The 24,110-nt window shown below is 43.2% G+C and overlaps 1 protein-coding gene across 21 annotated transcripts in view; it reads right to left on the bottom strand.

Moving 5' to 3' along the window:
• The window catches only part of ncor2 (nuclear receptor corepressor 2), a 146,825-nt gene that overhangs the window by 9,070 nt on the left and 113,645 nt on the right, over positions 1 to 24,110 (bottom strand). For 9 of the 21 annotated variants that reach the window (XM_080766289.1, XM_080766309.1, XM_080766303.1 and 6 more), the window contains 18 exons: positions 22,637 to 22,787; positions 22,211 to 22,318; positions 20,826 to 20,929; positions 17,105 to 17,261; positions 14,287 to 14,433; positions 13,851 to 13,943; positions 13,325 to 13,542; positions 11,546 to 11,897; positions 11,133 to 11,330; positions 10,181 to 10,432; positions 9,533 to 9,685; positions 9,050 to 9,325; positions 8,725 to 8,908; positions 7,395 to 7,900; positions 4,774 to 4,913; positions 1,987 to 2,162; positions 750 to 884; positions 329 to 465 (listed from right to left, as the gene is read on the bottom strand). In XM_080766289.1, coding sequence (XP_080622415.1) covers positions 329 to 465; positions 750 to 884; positions 1,987 to 2,162; positions 4,774 to 4,913; positions 7,395 to 7,900; positions 8,725 to 8,908; positions 9,050 to 9,325; positions 9,533 to 9,685; positions 10,181 to 10,432; positions 11,133 to 11,330; positions 11,546 to 11,897; positions 13,325 to 13,542; positions 13,851 to 13,943; positions 14,287 to 14,433; positions 17,105 to 17,261; positions 20,826 to 20,929; positions 22,211 to 22,318; positions 22,637 to 22,787 — 3,487 coding nt within the window. The remainder of the gene's footprint in view (positions 1 to 328; positions 466 to 749; positions 885 to 1,986; positions 2,163 to 4,773; positions 4,914 to 7,394; positions 7,901 to 8,724; positions 8,909 to 9,049; positions 9,326 to 9,532; positions 9,686 to 10,180; positions 10,433 to 11,132; positions 11,331 to 11,545; positions 11,898 to 13,324; positions 13,543 to 13,850; positions 13,944 to 14,286; positions 14,434 to 17,104; positions 17,262 to 20,825; positions 20,930 to 22,210; positions 22,319 to 22,636; positions 22,788 to 24,110) is intronic. The other 12 variants (XM_080766306.1, XM_080766291.1, XM_080766293.1 and 9 more) reach the window with 3 other exon arrangements.

Genomic DNA, 24,110 nt, shown 5'->3' with positions numbered 1-24,110 from the left:
CTTATCCTTGCCTAAAGAAAGTCTGTGAGTGTCCATCAATTAAGAAGTGTTACAATACTTGACCGTATACATCATTATAGGATGCTTTATGTGTTATGATTATTGTTATAAAGCACCACAAGTATTTATGAGTTATTATACACATTAGACACATCGACTACATAATTGCTGATAATTTGATGTAGTAAAATAATAATAATAATAATAATAATAATAATCAAATAATGGCTGATGTATCAGCCTGGCCTATATATATATATATATATATATATATATATCTCGGCCAGACTGATATATCAAGGGGGCTGTAGTAGTCGCTCAGACTTACTGAAGTCACCCTCACTTCCCACTACGGTCATCTTCTTAATCATCTCCTGCTTCTTGGAGTTGAGGATGGCCGAGGTGCTCTCTGTCAACTTGCTGAAGAATGCTGGTGGCTGGGAGGTGTTTGGCGGCGAGCGGGAGCTGGATCAAGTAGAAGGTCACACACACCTGTTAATCTAATTATTTTCAACTATTGAGCAGGATTTGACCAGTTGAAAAGAATGATTTACAAATACCGACCTAAAATGACCTTTCTAGTTTTCTAAGAAGTGTACTACAGTATTATCAATGTATGCCTCAAGGACATTGCATGCCAGGAGGAGATGGGATCGAACCAAGAACATCTACCTCTTACTCCACTGCCATCTTTATTAGAATCACCAACTAATAGCAACATTCCGCCCTTAAAAGCTCCATTTGCTTACCCTTGCTCTCCCTGGTCATTGGGGTAGGACGCGCCTCCTTGCATCTCTGGTTCAGAGATCGCGCCAGCTGGTGACACTGGCTCAATAGCGTCATTAGATAAACTGACAGGAGACGACTTGGGCTGAGGTGGAGACCTGTGGAAAACAAAACACATATGGCTTATCTAATATATAAGACACTTGAAAGTTCAGACATTTTAAAAACAGATTTAGTAAGAGGTATACTGTACAGTAGACACATTTGAGCCAAATTATGCAGCGGTTCAAAAACATAAAATTTGTCTCCACCCTGTGGTGAAGTCCTGTACTGTGTCAGTTACAGTAGTAACCAAGAGTCACTGCTGTGAGATTTTCCCTGTCATTATAGGTGTGCTGCATGCATGAGTTTTAACTTTTTTTTTTACATGTCAAGCTGTTTTGACTGAAACACACAGCTGATTAGAGCAATGAGCAGCTGATGTCCCACAGTTTGTGGCCAACCTGCCCAAAAATCGAAACGTTTCAATTTCCTAATGATCTGAATCATCAGGTTTATTCTTCATGTGCTGCACGCAGTTAGATTTTTTGGACCCCCCCGATTAAATCACTTTTCCTTTTGTAAAGGATGGTCGAGTGTACCCTATGCTAAGCAGATAAGAAAGGAAGTAATGAAGCATCTTTCCCTAGTATTTAAATAATTTGGCTCTCACCGTGGTTGCTGCCTACACACTTCCGGGTCATTTCACTCACTTAATTACCTTCATAAATTCAATTTAGATACCAATGGACTATTCAGATGCACCCTTGGTATTGAGAAACAGTGTCTTCATTCACCAGCTTGCAACAATAACCGTCAACTCTCATGGGAGTTAATGAAGCTTATTACGCACATTAGTTGCAAATAGATACGTTCCGTTCACCATTCAACAAAAACATGAGCTTGTTCAATGCTTGCACTTTTAGTGCCGCGGCCAAAGCCAGAGCTTCCTGAAAATACAACATATTTTATACAACAAATACAACATATTACTGCATCTGTAAAAAGGGGTAGGAACCGTAGGATATGCACATCCCCACAGTTTCTTTAAACAAGATGCCGGACCCCAAACTATACAGGTAAGCTGCTCTCGTGTATTTTCTTATTAACCAAACAATGTTTCGTCACATGCAGGGCTTCACCAACTGTAACAGTATTCCTGCACCCCCAGAACTCATGCGTCGACACGACACACTCAAGTGTGACAGAAGGGTCCCTTACCGGTCTCTGAGACGCTCCCCTCCAGGGCCATCGGGCGTGTATCGGGGGCCCTGGGCTGACTCCTGAGAGGAGGGTGCGGGCTGAGGGGCGCTGGGTGGACGGGTGAGGTCCAGGACGGGGGAGCTATGGTAGCTCTGCTGCTGCTGGCTCCTTGTGTAGTCCTTGGTAATCACCTCCTGTTGGACACACAGAAGAAACATATATTTATTTATTTTTCTGCACGGTCCTCCTTTCTACATTCTCTGCATATATTGAGTTACGTTTATTGAATTTGATGATATGGCCATTACAGTAGGTTTAGATTTGTAACACATGTAATGGCACAACGACCAAATGCAGTGTGTTTGTAGGAAACGCTAATTTAAATGTACTGTAAGAGAAACACCAATTAAAAGGATAATTCATTTCTAATTAATTTCCTAGGGTGTTTTTCATAAAACTAGTTGCGACCGCACACCGGGAATGTCCATATTACAGCCAATGAGAGCACAGGACAGTTGTGCTCACAGACAGAAAGTCTGTATCAATAGATGATAATACATTGTTCCGTGGGTAGATTCAGGTGTCATAGCCTACTTGGCTACTTATTCCATAGGTAAATCCAGGTGTCATAAATATTGGTAGATATATTAGCCTAATGTTGCTGTTAAATAGTCTATAAAACCAACGCATCTCACTTGAATAATGTTGATAAAACCGCGAGGGAATCTACGCCGCAGTGCAAACATTTGGACAATGTGCGCTGTGTGTGTGTGTGTGTGTGTGTGTGAGTGTGTGTGTGCACATAGAGAGGGAGACGCAGAGAGACAGATGATTATTTAATGCAAATCAAGATTTAGAGTCTTGACGTACTTGTCTCGCTCTTTCGCCCTGTGTATTTCCTGTGTTTGTGCACAGAGAGAGAGAGAAAGAGGGAGAGAGAGACTCGCGCATGTATTACGGATCCTGCACCTACGTGAATTGGAATAAAAAACAAATGTATCGGGTCTGGATTGTGTCTTGGTGAACTCTTGCAGTGTGATTCCTAGTCGGCGATCAATCGTTTAGTCATAGTGTGAAAGCCACAAAGATATAATGACGATTAAAAAAAATAATAATAATACAGGCAGCCAGAATTGTTTTTTCTTTTTTTTTTATCCCACGATTTTGTAACCCATTTTTCACCCCTGTGTCAATTATCTAATGTGATCCTGGGCTCTACACACCCTCCGCCAACCTGGGGAGAGCAACGGACTTGAACTCCTGTGCACCTGACAGGGGGGAGTTTCCCTGGTTGGACGTAGCGCGTGGAAGGAACACGTTATTCAAACCAGTTCCTTTCCCCTCCATCAGGCGCAGGGGGAGGCAGTTTAGAGACCAGGATTACTGCATGTTTTTTTTGAGGGTACCTACCCTAGAATTGTTCTTCTAAATATTGGTTCATGAAATTATTTAATAGACCGGTTGTGCCGGCCACGTTACTTTCCCCTTAAGACCGACTGCTGCAGCAGCGGTACTTTATCTCTGAAGCTGTGCGCCATGTGCACGTCCCCTTGTAGTTTTGTAGTTCTTTAGGGAATGCGTGCACATCTCCTTGTAGATTTGTAGTCTTTTAGGGAATACGTGCACGTCTCCTTGTAGTTTTGTAGTCTTTTAGGGAATGCGTGCACGTCTCCTTGTAGTCTTTTCCGGTACTTTACTGGATTCCGGATTTTCAGAATTTAATCTGAAAATCCGAAATCCAGTAAAGTTTCTCAGAAAGACCTCAGGGTTTAGGGTGTCTTTTATAAAACGGCCTCAGGTTTTAGTGTCTTTTATAAAAAAGACCTCAGGTTTTAGGGTGTCTTTTTTAAACGGCCTCAGGTTTTAGGGTGTCTTTTATAAACGGCCTCAGGTTTTAGGGTGTCTTTTATAAAACGGCCTCAGGTTTTAGGGTGTCTTTTATAAAACGGCCTCAGGTTTTAGGGTGTCTTTTATAAAACGGCCTCAGGTTTTAGGGTGTCTTTTATAAAACGGCCTCAGGTTTTAGGGTGTCTTTTATAAAACGGCCTCAGGTTTTAGGGTGTCTTTTATAAACGGCCTCAGGTTTTAGGGTGTCTTTTTAAACGGCCTCAGGTTTTAGGGTGTCTTTTATAAACGGCCTCAGGTTTTAGGGTGTCTTTTATAAACGGCCTCAGGTTTTAGGGTGTCTTTTATAAAACGGCCTCAGGTTTTAGGGTGTCTTTTATAAACGGCCTCAGGTTTTAGGGTGTCTTTTATAAACGGCCTCAGGTTTTAGGGTGTCTTTTATAAACGGCCTCAGGTTTTAGGGTGTCTTTTATAAAACGGCCTCAGGTTTTAGAAGGCCTTTTCAAAATTGGCCTCAGGTCTAAATGGGTTAATGTGAATCCTATCATTCTGTTCCGAGGAGGACAACATCTGATGAGATCAGTGCGTAAAGAGCTTTTGCTGGAAAATCACTGCCAGCCTACATAAGATGACGTGTTTCAGTTACTCCCATGTAGGCTGGCATCGACCTTCTAGCGCTAGCTTTCAACGCAGAATGCAGTGGGAAGAGTTGTCATAAATACCAGCAAAGTTCCCTTTAAAACATTTTTTCCCTTTTCTTTTTAGGTATTGAAGCGGTGGTTCCACACCTGTGGTCTGAAGACACTGGGCCATAACAAACAATCCTAAGGGGCAATGTATTAAAGAGGAATCATTGCAAGCCATTAATGTATGCATACATTTTCTACATGTATTTACAGTATTCCCTAAATATTACGCATAACTTCTTTTTGTATTAACCAAGCGTTTGTGTGCCCTTACATTAATGTGCTGGGCCAGGGTGACCACCCTCTGGTTGCCTTTGACATGGGGGGACGGGGGCTGTTGTCCTGGGGAGAGCCTCTCCTCAGACGGCGGGCGATAGAGACCGTGCTGCTCCATGGAAACCATCTTTTGTTGGGCTGTGGTCATGCAAACGACCAAGTGCGCACGCACGCAAACAAACGCACGCGCGCGCGCACACACACACACACACACACACACACACACACACACACACACACACACACACACACACACACACACACACACACACACACACACACACACACACACACACACACACAATATAAGGAAAGATAAGGGAGAGCAAAATGTTAGTTTGATGTAGCAGCTTGAGATAAGACAATGAGAGAGCTCTATGACTTAATGACAGCTTGCATATTACTTTAAACATGCATCTATAGAACCAGGACTTCAAGGTATTGCGTTCCCTTTAAACATTAAGTGACTTCAACGTCTCAATATCTTTCCTTCAAAACTACTACCAACACAGAGTTGGAATTAACACCGTGCTTCATACAATATCTGTAATGGCTTATTTATAGAGTGCACGCTTGCTCTAAGAATAGGCTTCATTTTTTCTAACAGACTAACAAGGCTAGCTTTGACAGCAAAGGGATCAAAGACTTTGACTGCTTTTGCCTCAATGTCCCAAAAGAGAAGACCTGGCAGGCACAGAAAACCATATTCTCTAATACAGGGAGCTAGAGCAACGAAAAAACAAAAGCACTGTTTCAGGAAAAAGTATCCTACTGTATGTGACACAACATCATGAAATGAATGCAGCATTAAAGCAGTTGAAATGGAGTAGGTCAACCTTAGCCGTAAGATATTGCACTACTGTAGTCAGATCTCATGTTGTAGGTGTTCAACAACTGGGCTTTTAAGAGCACTGTGAGCCTCCTATTTAAGGGTTCTTTCTTCACATGGTACCTTATGTATTGTATGCTTTGGTGAAAAAGTGTCATGCAATACAGTATGTCTAATGTTACTCAACGAAAACAATGTATTTTCAACTTTTTCTGTATTTTCAAGTGTTGGCGCACTCATTTTTTGCTAAAGCATTTTTGCTTCTTCATGTTCCCCCATGCCATTTCCCCACCAGCTATGTGTTTTTGGTTTTAAAATCTCACTACAGTCTCACTCTGGTCCATTTCAACGACAGCTTTAAATGTTCTTGCATATCCTTTTATTTTGGCCTGTAGACTGCATGTTTAAAAAACCATGCTAATTTACAGAGTTGTGTTGTCGTGTGTTACTACATCATGTCATGTCTCAAACAAATCCTATAATCAAATCAAATGAAGCATGCTACATGTTGGCTAATAATATATATATATATCTATGTTATACCACAACACTCATTAGAGCTTGGCATGCAGTCACTTGCCCAATAGGCATGTAATAGATACTGATGTGGCCACAGAGCATTACAAGCGGAACACAACAAAAACAAGACAACATATTCCTACTGATGGCAAAAAAACGACTCAGAGGATTGAGAGAGATGTGTGGAGCGTTTGGCGCGTGGAGGAAAAATAAATATAACAAATCAGCATAAATTAGAGTGTGTAGAGCAACAAGGACATGCAGATTTTGGGGGCCAGAAGTTATAGGACCCCCCCCCCCACCCCACCCCCCACTCTCCCTGGATGGATGGATACATCCCTACTACATATCACCACAGTGGAGAATTACCTACCGCATATTTCAAACAAACTCCTAATTTCGCATTGCAGTAGTGGATGAAAAGTGCCTTATTGCTGTGTGTTTGTGTGTCTGCATGCGTGCGTGTGTGTGTGTGTGTGTGTGTGTGTGTCTGCATGCGTGCGTGTGTGTGTCTGCATGCGTGCTGCGCCCTGATTGGTTAACCCCAGAGAATATTGATCCTTGCTCACTTTGATCAAAATGTGTATAACTTGAAAATCCTTCACTTAATGTGGGAGATAAAAGCCTGTGGATTTGAATCAATGCGGAACAATAACCTGTACGCCTTTTTTAAGTAATATGCAAAATGTCACTAATGGGTAGCTGCACAAAGGAGAGGGGGGGAGGGGGGGTACCACATGTAAAGTTTGGTCACACCCTGAGAAAAGAAAAGAAAAATAAGCAGCAAAACAAATACAAAATAATAATCTGGCTGAAGTTCCCTCCAGTTTGACCGTCAGAATTACACCTTAAAGGACACCTAGGATCTGTCTCTTACTCTCTTCTTTGTGGAAAATCACTTAACCCAATAAGCTGTGTCAGCTGCCAAAATAACATGAAATTAAATTAAACCTATAGCTTTGACAATCTGATTCAATCTGGCTCTCAGAAAGTGATCTCAGATCCAATTTGGACATGGTAAATGTTTGGTTTTCCAGAGAGGACACCCTGGGTGGTCTTTAAGTGGGGGCAAAAAAATATAGCTCTTTAAAAGAATATAAGAAAACAAGAAAAAAGCAAAATAGTATGGCATTGAAAAAAAAATGTATATATAAATGAATTGGACTGATTTGATAATGCCAACCACCACAGCGTGCAATAGGCCACAGACGGACGGACGGGGGAGGGTCTGGGTGATGAGGGGGGGACCCCTGGGATCCAGAGCGTCTTACCATCAGTGGCGCTGCTGGCAACAAGCGAGCCCGTCTCTGGCATCCCCGTTTCACAAGAAATTTGACGCATGATAATCGCGTTTATGAAGTTGGCCGCAGTCATGGTGGTCTTACCGAGTGCGCGGAGCTCTTGTTCCTGCACGGACACCGGTTTGTTTTGAGTCTTTTCCCTACTAGGTGTGCCACTGTCTCCACGGCCAGGTGGGTTATCCGACTGCGGCGGCAGGTGGTGTGGGGGTCGACCTGAGGTAGGGGGATAGGACCCCGGGTACATCCCCCCCACGGGGCTAGGGCTGGACAGCTTGTTGGGGTCACATTTACTGGAGGGGCCATGTTGCTGGTCCTGGAGGTGTTTGGGCAGACCTCCCCTGTTCTTGCCACTGTCTCGGCTAAGCTCTTTGGCTCCGCCAGAGTCCATGCCAGACTGGTAGCTTTCAGGGGGAACGCCGGTCCTCTGGAGGTGACCGGGGTATCCTGGGTAGCGGTTTGACCCTGAGGGCATAGACCTGAGAGGAACAAATGCAACAAAACTCTACCGGTTAACATGGAGATCACAAAACAACCAGTTCTATGACAATTAGACCCAATCCCAAACATAGCAACACTACAACTCAATTAGCCACTTAATGACTTTGTCTGGGTGTTCTTGTCAGTGGGGGTGGAATCTGAAGAGTGTCTTACAGTAGGTGCTTGTTGCCAGATGGCTGAGTGTTACACTGGGCCATATTTCTTAATTTAGCAGCTATAGTAACTACCTCGCAATGTTTAAGTTTTAAGTGCTCAATTTGTTTCAGTTTCAGATTAATCCCATTGGCTTACTTCCAATGATATGGCTCCCCTTTTTTTATAAAAGTATTTTCTTCTTATTGCTAACATTGCATACAGGAAGATGCATACAAATGCATTTATCCTACTAAGAAGTATGGTCCATACAACTACATGTTAGGACAAGTCAGAGACATATTCTTGCTTTGATCAGCATAATTCATCATTGTGATGAACATGGGCATTAGACTTTGTCCTGATACACCCATTATGAAGTGACAGCGATTGTTATCTTTTCATCTACCCATCTACACAGTTATTGCGTTGTAGAAGGGGAAACAAAAACATGATATATGCCACCATAAGTCAAAATTTATGTCTATTTTACAAAGTTTGCTGTATTTTGTCTGCAAATACATTTTAGTTTTATATTTGTATGCATATTTCTATTTGAGTTGAATCTTGTTCTCCTTTGATTTGGTGGGGCTAAAAGTTAGTTTTTCTAACAGTTTGAGCTTTTAAGAAATAACAAATAAGCCCTCTGCTTGTCAATGTTTGTTCTGACCTGAGCACAGAGGAGCCAGAGTGTTCACTAGAGAGACTCTTGCTGCCGGTGTTGTGCAGGACACTGGGCCTCTGCTGCACACTGTCCTGAGTGCGAGGGGACACTGGGGAGTGCTGGTGACCGTAGCCATGGGAAGAGGATCTGCCACCACTGCTGCTGCTGCCCCCTTGGCTGTGCTCTGTGCCTGGAGACATAGATTATGTACACACAAAAATGAATACATGCATACACCATTTACCACACATGCATGAAGCGAGAGTCATACAAAATGATTCGCTATTCCAAACTTGGGAAGCAACATTTGAGAGAGAAATCAGATCTGCACCTGGTCTCCAAATGGGGGCATGCTCCACATTTCCATGAGAGCCGCCCTTCTCTCTGTTGTCTCGCTCCCTCTCTCTGTCCCGGTCTCTCTCCCTCTCCCGTTCCCTCTCGCGGTCTCTCTCCCGGTCGCGCTCTCGCTCCCTCTCCCTCTCCCTCTCGCGGTCTCTGTCTCTCTCGCGGTCTCTCTCTCTCTCTCTGTCCCGCTCGCGATCTCTTTCACGCTCACGCTCAGCAGACAAGGGTGTGCCCTGCATCTTGTTCATGTGGGAGGACCCAACTGCAAGAACAATTAAAAAAAAATATATAGCGACTTTTAGATGTGATGATGAGTATTTAGATGTGTGATATGTGTTATATAAAAAAAACTAAAACTAAAAACTGAGCTGCAAAATTATCATGTCAGTAATAATGAGATAAGACGTAAGATTACATTTCATGAATCTGCAAGGGGGGACGGGGGGAAAATGACAGGAGTGGACCATACCAGGAGAGATGGGGGAGGTGGTGTAAGGCCTGCCAGGGAAGGGGGCGGTCCCGCCGGGGATGTAGGTGATGCGTTCCATTGGGTTAGTGGATGCCCCTGAAGAAGGAGGGACCAGGACAGGTAAATGTGGCACCTGAGACAGATCGATGATCCCTGGGGAGGAGAAGGAAGAGGAGGGTAACGTCTATGGGTCTCTAGCTGCTGGCCAATGTAGGACAGGCGGGGGGGCACTTTGGGGAGGAAGGGACAGGCAAATAACCTAGTCCTAGACTCCTAGTGCATGTACTGTATATATATAGGACTACGCCATTAATCATGTATAACCATACAGACAGATTCTGAGGTTCCATAAATGTTCATCGCAGACTGCTGGTGTATCTGGAATATCAAATATTAATTAATCAAATTCATCACACCTGCTGGAGCTGGAAATAGAGTAAATAATATGCTAATATACTGTAATAGATTGGAGTGAAAATAATCTGGTTCCCCAAATTGCCAAACTAATGTGCATTAATAATCTCAATCACAATGTCTAAATGAATACAGTCAGGAGGCTTTAGCCATAACCGCAAAGTCCTAGATACAAGTACATGTACCATATGTGCAAAGTAGCCAGTAGTATTTTATGAACGGACAGACGCTCACCGCGGGGGGCTGCGTTGTAGGGCAGCTGGAGAGGCTGGTCTCGAGGAGACAGGCCCCTCAACAGGTCAGAGCGCTGGGCAGCCATGGCGGCGGCTGCAGGCCACTGGTGCATCTGCTGGGACGTGATGTAGTCGTTAAGCAGCGTCTGGCGGTTCTCCAGGGCCGCCGTGTCAGGGAAGCCTCGGATCAGGTAGGGGTACGGGTGAGGGTAGGCCGGGTTGGGGGCCAGGTGGCGAGGCAAGTAGTAGGCTGCTGTGTGTGGACAAATAACACATCCATTAAGATTCTACAAGTAGTAGGCTGTTGTGTGTGGACAAATAACACATCCGTTATGATTCTACAAGTAGTAGGCTGCTGTGTGTGGACAAATAACACATCCATTAAGATTCTACAAGTAGTAGGCTGCTGTGTGTGGACAAATAACACATCCATTAAGATTCTACAAGTAGTAGGCTGCTGTGTGTGGACAAATAACACATCCATTAAGATTCTACAAGTAGTAGGCTGCTGTGTGTGGACAAATAACACATCCATTAAGATTCTACAAGTAGTAGGCTGCTGTGTGTGGACAAATAACACATCCATTAAGATTCTACAAGTAGTAGGCTGTTGTGTGTGGACAAATAACACATCCATTAAGATTCTACAAGTAGTAGGCTGCTGTGTGTGGACACATAACACATCCATTAAGATTCTACAAGTAGTAGGCTGCTGTGTGTGGACACATAACACATCCATTAAGATTCTACAAATGCTTTCTAAATCTACGATTTTTCACAAATGTTTGAAAATAGTCGTGACTTTCAAATGAACAGAGCTGATTGCAATACATAATTTGTATTATCAAGTGGCCCTATATATAATTGTAACCAAAGAAAAGTGTTGTTAGTGTTTAGTTGCTCTTTAAATGGCAAGGATGGCCATGTATAATGATTAGTCCATGTAATTGTACCTGGATCAATGGCGATGCCGCGAGGAAGGGCTGAAGGGTCAAAGGCCAGGGGGATCTGTCCACGATACACGTCCGGAATCCCCAGATAGGACGCCAGGGCCTGCTGCTCTGCCACGCCTTGGAGGGGGGACTTGGTGGCATTCATCTCCCTGGGCGTAGGAGTGGCCTTGCGCTCTTGAGGTGGATTCTTACTGGAACCTGGAGGGAAAAATAAAAACCTTGACTTCAGAGGATAGAAAATTATTAATAATATAATATCCCATCTAAAGAAGGGTATGTTCACACGGTCTGCCCTTTATAAATAAAAAGGCACTGCCTAGAGCTATAGTCAACCACTATACAAGGATGCACTCAGGATCATAATAAATAGATTAATGGGGGCTGTATTTAAATGAATAACACTTTTGACCTACCTTCATGCTGCCGTTGGCTTGCTTCCCTGGAGATGGGCGACCCTCGGTGAGAGGGCCCAGGGTAGCCCTGCGGAGCCCTGTGGGAGCCTTTGTCCTCGTATCCTACAGGGCTGTGGTGGGACTTGCTTCCCTGCTCGGACCCCATGGTGATGGGAGAGGAGCGGGCCATAGAGCTGGCCGTGCTGACCACGGCGCTGGGCCGGCCTTTGGGAGGTTCCTCGTATCGGCCCCTCTCGGGTCGCATGTCCATGTGAGTGGGCAGACCGTGGTAGGAACGAGGTGAGCTGGCGATGATGGAGCGAACATCGTGGCGCTTCCCTGAACTACACGGTTCCTGCTTCATAGGAGTGCCCTAAAATGGGATCGAGCATGAAAGTCAGTAATGTTACTATTTAAATCAATTATAACTTTCACCAAACTCTGTAAACATTCCTTGTTTAACTAAACTATAGTGAGTCAATTAAATTCAAAGGAGCTTTATTGGCATCAGAAAACATGCCAAAGCAAGTGTCAAAATATGTGACCAGATTTGACTGAGAGCCTGCCATCGCGCAAACTCCAGCTTTAAAAAAAATAAAATCTAAATGAGTTAATAGCACAGGCAAACTCTTCACATACTAGAGCATGTCTGAAATAAGTGTCAGAGCTGAAATCGACATGTAAATATGAAATAAATGCTTAAACATGTAGCTAGGTGTAATGTTAGAGACCACAGAAGTGAACCTATCAAGAGTTTTCTCAACTCGCTGTTTTCTGCAAGACATTATATATAGACATTATATCTCCAAAACTGGTGGGTCAAACAACCAATATGTCAATTTGAAGCTATGATTCCCTGCTTTCATATACATGAAAAAATTCAAATTAAAAAAAATCCAATGGCAGCCCCTCAAATTTTGTCACATATAATAAAACAGTTGAAAATGGGGAAAGTATATACCGGTAGTACAGTTGGAGGGGGTAAAGCATTGTGTAAAGAGAGCTATGTCACATTGTGTTTATAGGATATAAAGCAAATAGCACTAATCTTTTGCAGGCCTTTTGGGACAATTTAAATAGTATACAAAAGACAAAAGCTTCACATTTTGTAGGTCATGTAAACAGGTAGTAGTACTTAGGGTGGTTGTATTCCATTGGCTAAACTTCTTTTATCGCAGCAGTACACACATCTTGCTGCTGTGTTTGCACATTGTTGTATTTCTGTATGGGAGTTTTTTGAGTGGTGCAACCACTCCTACAACCAGCAATGTCCGTGTACCTGTGTACCTGTGTAGGTACCTGTGTACCTGTGTAAATGAGCACGAGTATGTGACTTATTTATATCAGTAGGGGGCGCCAGAAACAGAGAGAGGGGTAGTGCTGTGTCTCTAATGAGAGAGAGAGAGAGAGAGAGAGAGAGAGAGAGAGAGGGGGGGGGGGGGGGGGGGAATTGCACCACTCAGTTCACACGTGTGTGATTTTTTGTTGTGTGAGATTGTGAGCCAAGGAATGTTTACAGTTTGGCAAGGAATAGGTAGCAAAGCTAATGTAGTGCTTTAGTACACTGGTGGTTATGTTTAGTGGATACTAGCTAGCTGTGTATCACCGTAGCACCATGTGCTAAATGCAGCACTTGAACACAGCAGTCAAACATCTACCTATATTCTTCACACAACGGTTATTAAGAACATCAAAAGTCTTATTTACCAAACAGTCAAATGAGTGCATTCTTTAATACAGCTCCAGCACACTTTTGATGCATGCTAACCTCAGAGACAATAAAGGCAAATTTAATTGAACCTGTGTTATGATGCCCTCCTTGGCGGGTTGTCGGAGCTCCTCCCTGGGAATCAGGTGGATGGAGCGTCCTGCTTCCTTCACAGTGGGCACTATAGCCTCACGCCCCTTCATGGGGTCAGCCAGCGAGCCAGGCCCGCGCGGAGGGGAGGGCTCTCTCTTCATCTGCTTGGCCTCCCTCCTCATGTAACCGTCCTGGTGGTCCAGGTGGCGAGGTATACCTGGAATGGAAGAGAGTGAAACATGACGCAGAGAAGAGATTGCCGTGTGTTTTACAAAGAGGTTCTCCTGCACCTAAAATGAAAGAAAACACTCAAATTTAGAACACACACACACACACTTGGAAATCAACTGTGAGTGACCCAGGTGGCATCTGTGACGTGCACGCACACGCACAGGCGTACAAGCACGCACACGCACACACACACACACACACACACACACACACACACACACACACACACACACACACACACACACACACACACACACACACACAGTAAATGTTGGATATAAGGAGTCATTTTACCTTGTGAAATGGAACCACGGATGTGGTGAGTATCCTTGAAAGGTGTGTGGTGTGGACTGTCCCTCTCATGGGGCATGGCTCGGCCAATCAGACCTGAGATAGGGGCAGGAGGAATTAAATGAGAAGTAGAAAAAAAGTGAAAGAGTTGAATGCGATTTAATAAAGAATGAAAGAAGATTATATCCCCTGGCTACTGTATAACTAAGATTATTATTACTACTGTATAACTAAGATTATATCCCCTGGCTACTGTATATTGTGGCAATGAAGCATACATAGCTAAATGGCAGTAGAAATAGTTCAGCACAGGCTTTTTTAGAAAGAGTTATAATATAAAAAGACGTTAAAGACGTCTTTGGCCTGGATAGCTATTTGTTAAAAGAAGTAAAAAACGTATTTGGCCTAGAATGAGTTTTAACTAAGGGTTGTGGCTTACCCTCACAGTTGGCTGCAGACAGTGTGTCCCTCATAGGCAGACCTCTGGAAATGCCGCCCTCCATGACGTCATAGGGACGCTTCAGTCCTATGAGTTCCGACTGCCCGGGACCACGACCCTCGTCTTTAGGGTTTTGAGAGGCCGAACCTGGTTACGGAATGGACAGGAGAGTTAGGACCAGAGTCCAGGCAGGAAGTGTACTCTTTGGCCCAAGTGTGTTTATTCAAATGGCTTAATCTCAAATCACCAGCCAGTAAAAGGTTTCCATGGAAACGATTCAAATAATACATTTTAGAGACCCCTCAATTTGTGATTTAAGCTAATTTTTAAGCTAATTTAATGGAATACGAAAAGTCGTACAAAATCGTAATGGAATATGAAAAGTAGTAGAAAAAAGCTAAATAGCGGAAAATGTAGGTGGAAATGGGCAAGGCCTGGGGGTTGTGTCAAACTCAATATCCAAAGAATGACCTAGAGTTAGGCCCAACAACATAGTCTTCACCTCCCAGCCTGGTGAAGGCAATAATAGAATGTATTAATATTTGCTGATCTCACAAAATGTGCGATCGGGTCTACGATCGATATGATTATTATTGTTATAATTATTTTTGTACACAGATAACACAATTCTTTTATAATTACAGTTCAGTTCACATACTGTAGTATGTAGTAGCAACCAAAATATAGTTGATATATCTTTATTGTCATTGTAACATGTACAATGAAATTAAAAGTGCCAACTGATCAGTGCATCAAATCACTAAAATATAAGAATTTTATTACAGATTTATTTTTGCCACAGATTGATTGCTGGAGCTATATTAATGATTCCATAGTAGATAACATGTCATGTTATTAATAACATAAAAAGCCTTTTGTTTAGCAATGCAACTCTGTAAATTCGGTTACAGTGTTCCATTTTACATTACAGACACTATAAATTCAATTACTATAATCGAATAGGACAAATTTAGAAAATGTTAGCATGGCATGTTGTAACCACGTGCTCATTAGCTCACTGTAACATCGTGTTGCTGGGTAAATATTTGTATTTTGCTTAAGAGTTAACAGTTTACTCTGATTAAACAACCCACATATTTTTCACAGTGGAGAAAGATAGGAAGCCTGGAGCGAGGGTATAGAACTGACATGCAGCAAATGGTCCGGCCGGACGGGAAATAACTGGCAAATCACTCTCAGGCATTAGAGCCCATATACATATAGTATTCGCCTCAGCCCCAATCAACAGGGAAAACATTGTGACAGCCATCATTCATGCTGCTTGGGACTGGCCCAAGGTACGTTCTTTCCCCGACTGATGCCTGGATGGTAGCCACCGCTTACAAGGCTGAGTGGGTAGAGTACTCTGAAGGTCACCAATTCAACCTTCGGCTTGCCCAGTCCATGTGCCAAAGTGTCCGTGTGCAAGACACAGGGCAGTATTTAAAATAGTTGCCATAAGATGGGTAAATGCCGGGCATGAATTTCAGTACTGTATGACGTGCAAATGTAGAATAAAATACCCCTACAACAACTAAAGGGATCAAAGTTGACACTGAGGGAAAGAAAGGGGTTGCACTGATGAAGTAAGTTGGACAGACAAACCACACAATGCTGTGTGTATTTTGGCAGAATAAATCAGAACTGATTCAGGGGTGTCAAACTCATTTTGGATCACATGCCTTATTAGGAAAATTCTATGTCATGTGGGCTGAACCAGTAGCACATGCACGTTGCCTTCATTCTTTTTCAACCAATTTAGATTCTTATGAAGATTGCATATAGCAAGCATTACTTTTATGATCAGCATTAACTTATAGTCATAGGCTACAAGAAGGTTGTGACGAGAGAATAACAAACTTAACTGTTTTGGTAGCGACACCCTTTCCATGAATAAACCATTTGAAACCGAACATTATCAGGACACAGATGTAGAAATAACAAAACAAATTGTAACTAAATGTAGGCTACACAATTGCACCAATTTTTTATGAAGATAAAGATGGCTACAGCGCGCAGCTAAACTACGCCAGGAGTGTGGTTAAAAACAAACCAAAAATAGAAAAGCAAAGTACGCACACTGGATCATGCTACCAGTTAATTTATTGGATTACCCCTAAGGTGACATTTTGAGTGTCTTCTCTCTCCTTTGGTTAAACAAATAGACCACAAACGCTCAAATTTATGGGTTTCCCAATTCACATCTGTAAGCGTGAGTGCGTGCGTGCGTGCGTGCGTGCGTGCGTGTGTGCCTGTGCGTGTCAACGGATTATAAGCCTTAGTGCCTTTCTGGTTTTATCCTCGTAGCAGTTTTTGTATTGACCTACAGTAGTTACAAATGTCAATCAAGCTTGTTTGTAAAATGTAGGCTATATCATTTTACGTGGTAAACTAATGTCTGTCGAACTTTATTAATGCCTGTAGTTATATGTACATAGCCTACTTTATCCCTGGGATTCAGCCTTTTAGCCTAAGCGATAATTTAAGCATAATAACAATATAATTTGAAAAAATCAACAAATGCATGGGAGCCGGCATAGGCTTTTTCCAATTGCCGTCCTTATAATTCAGTGTTTTAGGCAAAGCGATGCATGCCTAATTATTATATTATGGTATATTCCATACCAAAACTCTATCGTGTGTGTGTGTGTGTGTGTGTGTGTGTGTGTGTGTGTGTGTGTGTGTGTGTGTGTGTGTGTGTGTGTGTGTGAATCTGATCTGTCATGTCTGCGAGTGTTTGCAGGACACATTTACCCCCCAGTTTTACAATCATTACCTGTGGAATCAATATCATTACAGCCCTAGTGTCCATACTTACGGTCGTATGTGAGAATGTGTCCGCTGATGCCCTCATAGACCACATGGCCCTTTGACATGGCCTCGTCTCGCTCCCTCTCGGCTCGGCTGGGACTGTCCTCGGAGACCAAACGGGCTATGGTCCCCTTGTACAGCATGTCTGCTACTGCCGGTGTGCCCTGTGATGGGTGGAGAGGAGACAAGGTCAACAGACATGGAAATGCACAGAGTTTGACCAGATGAAGAGCCTTGGCTCTTTGGAGCAGATGAGTGTGCGGGTTCTCTTCTCTTTTTCGAAGGAAATGCACGCAACACCTTTTTATACTCATTGAAAAAAATAGTATAAATATACTTTATCATTACACTATTACATTCACCAGTAGGAATGCAAAAATGTTATTAAATAAAAGGTTTCAGTATAGCTCAGGGGTGTCACACAATGTCAAATACATTTTATGTCACGGGCAGGGTTAGACTTTGTGCGGGCCAGATTACTTTTGGTCTGTGCATACGTGCACGCTCCCACTGCTAAAAGGCACAAATACTGTCATAATATTCAGCCACAACAAACAAAACATGAGGGGTAACATTCTTATTGATTTCATGTTTAGGACTGAACAGAAATGGGTGTACTATTTTATTTGTTTTTCACTTTGATTACCGTACACAATACACATTCTCATTGTACATTTTCAGGCTGACATTTTTGCTACACAATGATAGCTCCACAATCTCCTTGGTGATGGTCATGATGAAATATTCCTAATTGAGCTTCATCATGAGTCATGACGGTGCTTATAGAGAAGGCAATACTAACACTTTAAAACAGTCTCGTACAGTACTGGCGCAGCGGAAGGAGACGATGTAAGTGGGGCCCTCACGGTAAGTGTTTACACACAGTGGGTGGATGGTTACGTGGTGCCTCTATTGAATTCTATGTTCACACAACATTAATTTTACCAGCGCAGCAGCAGCAGAAAAGGTTGTGTGGGTTCGGTCGGGGGATTGTTTGAATATTTTAATTTAAAACAAATTCCACAGCAGGTTGAGTCCCCTGGTATAGCTGATTTCACAATATTCCTGATTATTATATGTGGAAAATCTATCTATAAATGCACCACGTCTCTGTGTGTACGTATGTACGTACATACGAACGTACGTCTGTAATAACTTGAGACATAACAGGGAGTGCAGTGCCCGGTGTCGAGTCCGTCGGATAGCCGGTTGTCCAGAACCAGCACAAAAGCCTCTACCTGGGATCCGGACAATTATTGATCAACCTGATCACCCCTAGATCTATTCTCCATATACGGAGCTGGCCTGTTCACAGTGATGTTCTGACATCTGCATAGAATCCACATTTGGGCATGCCTAAAAAATAACTCCATATATGGGAATAAAAGGGACTCAGACGTAATAACCGGGTGGGTCACTCATTTCCAACTTGCATCGTTCCAAGTAGGCCAGTGCCCGCATCATTCCAAGTAGGCCAATGCCCAATGGGCACCGCTCACGGTATAATATAAAACACTACATTTCCTGCCGGAATGTTTTCGGGAACCTTAACGTAGATTGCCAGGCAAAAACTACAAAATGACGTAATTTCGCGGGTCCTTCGTCTGCCATTTTGAAACCGGAAGTAAGAGTGCATCCTTTCCGTCGCTCAATCTGGTCGCCAACTAGCATGCGAGACGATAATATGCTAACCGGAGCCATGCGCCAGCCTTATATTGGCATCCTAAGAGCATACTTCTGATCTCACCAAATCAGAGGATTAGTTCGGAGATATACTCCGCTGAAGATCGCGACCATTATGGGACTCGGACTGAGATCGGATGTTTTTTCGACTGTTTTTGTTTTCTCTCGTTCGTTTCAAGATGGATGCCGCTCAGGTCATAGACGGGTGCCGTAAGAGGCCTGCCGTAAACGGGGATCGTAACCAGTCAACAATGAAACACTTATTCTGACTCACACACATAGTGACATGGCTTCACTGCCTGTTGGGGTCACAGTTATTTATTCATTCTTTTGACCCAAACCACAAATAAAAAGACCACAAACCACTGCTTTTTGGAGGAGAGGTAGAAAAACAATAACAAACAACACTCAGGCCTCTGCTGCTGCTTTTAACACCCTCACAAATAAAGGTGTCCTGAAAGCACATAAACATCACTCTGAATCATAAGCAGAGTGCTTGCGGCAGTCCGCTGACAGCAGGGTGACATTGGGCAGTGGGTTTTGTCAGAGACGTCTGAGTCACAACGCCTTGTGCACACTGCGTGAGTCAGTGGCGGTTCATGAAAGCCTGTCGGGGTGGCTGTGGTCCAGTGTTGATTTTGACAGCAAATTTGGATTTAGTTTAGTCATAGTCTTTTGAACAAAACTTTATTTAGTTTCTAAAAAGTGTCTAGTTTTAGACGATTAAATATCATAAGATTTATTTATTTAGTGCTGTGATCACAGCGGAGAGAGTGCATGCTGGACATGTCCTTGGTGGCTTCATGAGAGACAAAGAGACACAGCGGAGAGAGTGCAGGCTGGACATGTCCTTGGTGGCTTCATGAGAGACAAAGTGAAAGATAACAAAAGAGAGAGAGAGAGCAGAGGAGGAAGATCAGGAGGGGCAGTGTTGGGTAGAGCTGGTCGAGGAGGGAGTGGGCCAGGCAGGCAGGCAGGCATGCGGTGCCCAAGATCACATTTCCCCGTCTGTTGATTACAGATCTGGTTCCAGAGTTAGGGGCACTGTGAAGGTCAGGGGCCAGGCTATAGCAGAGGCTGGGGGAGGTGGGTAGTCGGTGGGTGTCTGTTGACATGGCTCTCATTACAAGATCAAGTAGCCCTGACCAAGGCAAGCCCTCTTTTTACCCTCCAGGAAATGTAACCTGGCTGCACACATGACGCAACACCACCACCACCATATCCGAGTGTGTACAAACGTGTACGTGCACATGTGCACGCACGCACAGAGCATGACAATTAATCTACCGTGCAGTCAGCAAGGCAAACACTGTGGCAACCTCCACTACAGCTCTGATCCCACATGACCTCTTTCACCTTTTCCTTCTTATTTATCTGAGCAGATAATACCCACCCCCCCCACTCCCATGCAGGCCAGTTGGCTGTGGTGTTACTGAAAACATATCAGTGACCGGGGCTTAAGGCAGCGTCCAGAGTAAACAGATAAATAAAGGAGGGAACAGACGTGGTACAGTGTGTACCCTCTGTTGCTACGGCGACCAGGGCTGTGGTGGTTATGTCACGACGGGCAGAGAGATCCTGTGAGCCAGCAAGGCACTTGGCCATGCCTCGCTGGCCCTCTACGACGCTAACCACGTGACCACTCAGAAGGTTGAAAAAGGGTCATCTCCCGTTAGAAATGAGCAGGACTTCAGTCCTCTGTTTCAGCAGTGGCTTAGAGACTTGGGAAATGTGCTACACATGTCTTCCTGAAAATATGGCAGCCTCTGTTGGATATGTGGTTAGATTGGAGCAACAAGCGTAGCACATAATGCTAAAATATATATATTATTATGATTTATTTATTTTTAACTTTTTTCCTTCTTCATTGTACCTTCTTATTTACTTTCAATTGCACTCTTTTGGAGGAAGGGGGTTGGGTGAGAGTGTTTGTGTTTGTCTTGTGAGTTTGTTTGTTTATTTCTTTCTATCACTGACTGTTAACCTGTGACACTTAAAATGAAATGAGAAATGATGAGGACTTGGGGGGAAAAGAAACTAGTTACCTGAGTGATGGACCCCCCTCGGTAGGACATGGGAGGTTCCTGGTGCACCCTGGTCCCTGGGATCCCCTTGGTGATACTACCACCCTGTACGGCTGGTATGGACCCTGCGATTAAACCAAGAAAAACAATAAGCAAGGGATATATATCCATTATGCTTTTATCCAAATCATATTGTAGTATATTGTCGCTGTCGGGCAGATACTTTACATCTCCATATTTAGTTATTTTTGTATTCATAATAAATGAATGTCTTATTTTATATTTTGTCGTATGACTAGGGATGGGTATCGTTAGTCGTGAGTCCAGTACAGATTCTCGTTCTTCTTATCGATCGAGGTCAAATAAAATACTACAGCCTACTGTATATAAGATTTTTTAAGATTTTTTGTACCATTGCTATGGGTCAATATTAAGATCAGTTAGTAAAACAATGCCAATCTTTTTTTTAACAAAAATATTATCTGAATGCAAATGTATTTTCTTATTATAGAAACTGTTAAATTAAGGTTTTCCCATTTAGACCCATAGCAGTACATGACTGTCTGTTGTTTTGATTTGTTAAACTCTGTATAGGGACTTAAAACGTTACACTACTTTCTGTTGCTCAGCGTACTTTGTTAAACTTTTGGATGAGGCTTGCTTAACGAGCAAGCAATAACAACATAAGTAATTCAGCGGTGTGTTTGTGGATGAATTAGGCCACACATGATCACACCGTGTTGTAGAAGCTGCTTGCTACATTAAAGGAGTTAGAGGTAATCTATACTACCACTGTCTGTGTGTGTGTGTGTGTGTGTGTGTGTGTGTGTGTGTGTGTGTGTGTGTGTGTGTGTGTGTGTGTGTCTGTGTTGTGCATGCAAGCGCAAGCCTGTGTCACTGTGCCACTTGACACACTTTCTCTCTCCTCTCTCTCAGAGTCTCTCGCCCGTCAGGCACAACGCTCTCTCTAGACTCCTCGACAACTAAATGCAGCTATAGCTCCGCCTCAGCCAATATGTAAGCCCACAACACATCGCTGATGCAACGCGTTGTAGGTTTATAGATCAGCTGTGTTTCCTGCACAAAAAGGGAAGAAAATAAGGTTCTGTGTTCTGTCTTTTTAGGGCGAACATTTTTAACTCAAACCTTACTTCTAGGGTTAATATTTTGAGATAGGCGTCAGTGGCCAAATACATAATTTTGGGTGTCCTTCACATGAAAAGATTTAAGCACCACTGATATACAGCAACATAGGTTAATTATAAATTAGACTTAAACTCGCTTTAGGAGATTTCTTCAGAAAACCGAAGACAACTAGAAGCCATTATTTTGTAGAATCGGCCTCAGGTCTTAATGGGTTAAGTATGGAGGGCTTAAGTGGATAAAGGTGTGTTTGTGGGATGCACCTCGTCCTGAGACGCTGTCGTGGGGCGTCCCCTGGGTGGACAAGTTCTCTGCCTGGGAGGACGAGCAGCGCGGAGACAACTGTTCCTGCTTGACCACAGGAAACGGACCTAGTGGACAGTGAAACACAGTGTAGGGAAGCAAGGAAGGGAGCAAGGAAGGAAGGAAGGGAGGAAGGAAGGAAGGAAGAGAGTGAGAGAAACATATGAGTGGCAGATCCAGGGACATATTTATTAATGCTCAGAATGCTTTGGTCAGACAAAAAAATATAAATAATAAAGAAAGAAATTCATGTGCAGCTTTTTAAGTAAAAATGTATTTGCTTCCTATTGCAACATGGAAGTTTCAGTGGGTAACAAAACACATTTTGATATTAGATGAAGTCTGCAGCCGAGTGAAGACAATGCTAGAAGTAGAGGGCCACTCACCAGCAAACCAAGGCTGGGAGTGCTTCAGCCAATCCAGACACTTGGACTCACCCACTTTCCTCTGATCCATCCACGTCAAACCCATCTGTGCTTGGGGCATCTTCCCATGGTCCAGGCCATGAGCGGGGCTATGCAACTGCACTGGGGTGCCCTGCATGGGGAAACAAGAGGGCAGTGCTGTTGGTCCATTTTTGTTCCATTTGTACACTATCAGAGTTAACTATCAATCATTTAGATGGGGACCTGCTGGAACACCCTCAAGGAGCCCTGGGGTCCCCACATTGACAACCAGTGCCATAGACTCTAGGTCTAAAGTATTGTCTTTGATAAACACAGGAACTCCCATTGGACCATTTTCATAGATGTGTCATAGCAGGGTAAAGACAGCTGCAGCCAATAAAGTCATGATAATGATTCAGTTTGATTTAGGTGTGCCGAAAAGCAAGCATTGACAAGTCAATAATATTGTCAAATGCTTGCTAAATGGTACAGCGAAATCAAACATACCTTTTTATTAGTTTTATTAGCTGCGGCTGTTCATCCTGTTATGACACGTCCGTGAAAAGAGTCTATTGTGGCCAACAGGAAATTTGGCCGTCATCTGGAGGTTTGTACACTTTCAGTATCAGATTGCATGATATCCTATATTTCTTCATACACAGTAAAAATCCTTGGTCTTAATTTGTGAGAACAGCGACTGTAGTAGTGTCTCTTTACTCTGGACCCCTCTGGCTCCCGATACAAGACACCAGAGTGCAGGCGGGCTGGCTTTGTCCCATCCGCCAAACACACCCTCCGTAACCCTCCTCCACCCCTCTTGAGCCCTGCTTAGATTCATGTTTACCTGTGATGTCAATTTGTTTTTGTTACCGAAATCATTCACTGCATCATGTCTTTTGTTAATTTTTTTCATTTTGTTTTGCACCAGCTTTGGAAAAGTGTTTCCTTTCTGAGGTCAATGACAAAAAACAACTATCCATCGATCTATCTTCGAATGGCTGTTGCTTAACTTACTGTAGCACACACTGGGACCAATGTGGAAAAAAGTTATATCTGTTTGATAAGTTAACTTGTAATGTGTCCAATTTGGTTTTGGCAAGCCGCATGTATCATTCCTGACTTATGTAATCAAATTTGATTAATAATGCAATTATTCCATCAAAAAGGCAACTGGATCAATCGGCAGACAAAGTTCACTTGAATGGTTGCAGATTACATTTCCAGTACATTTCCAAATATTTTTGCCATATGAACTTTCAGAATCTATGCAGGCCTGGAAAACACATTTCTTATCACGTTCCATTGCTTTGCCAGGTTTTACATAAGCACAGAAACCCTGGGGTGCAGATTGTACAATGCACTTTTACCAGTACAGAGATTGTGAATCAGCTCAGCGGTATATATACCCATGTAGGAACATTGTTTAGATCAGTGGTTCTCAAACATTTTTACATCAAGGACCCCAGATGCTGGT

The sequence above is a fragment of the Protomyctophum bolini genome (assembly GCF_963924005.1).
Source record: "Protomyctophum bolini genome assembly, chromosome: 6".
In the NCBI taxonomy this organism is placed as follows: Eukaryota; Metazoa; Chordata; class Actinopteri; order Myctophiformes; family Myctophidae; genus Protomyctophum; species Protomyctophum bolini.
Note: the sequence above shows the minus strand (reverse complement) of the source record. Positions and strands in the feature narration are given on the sequence as shown.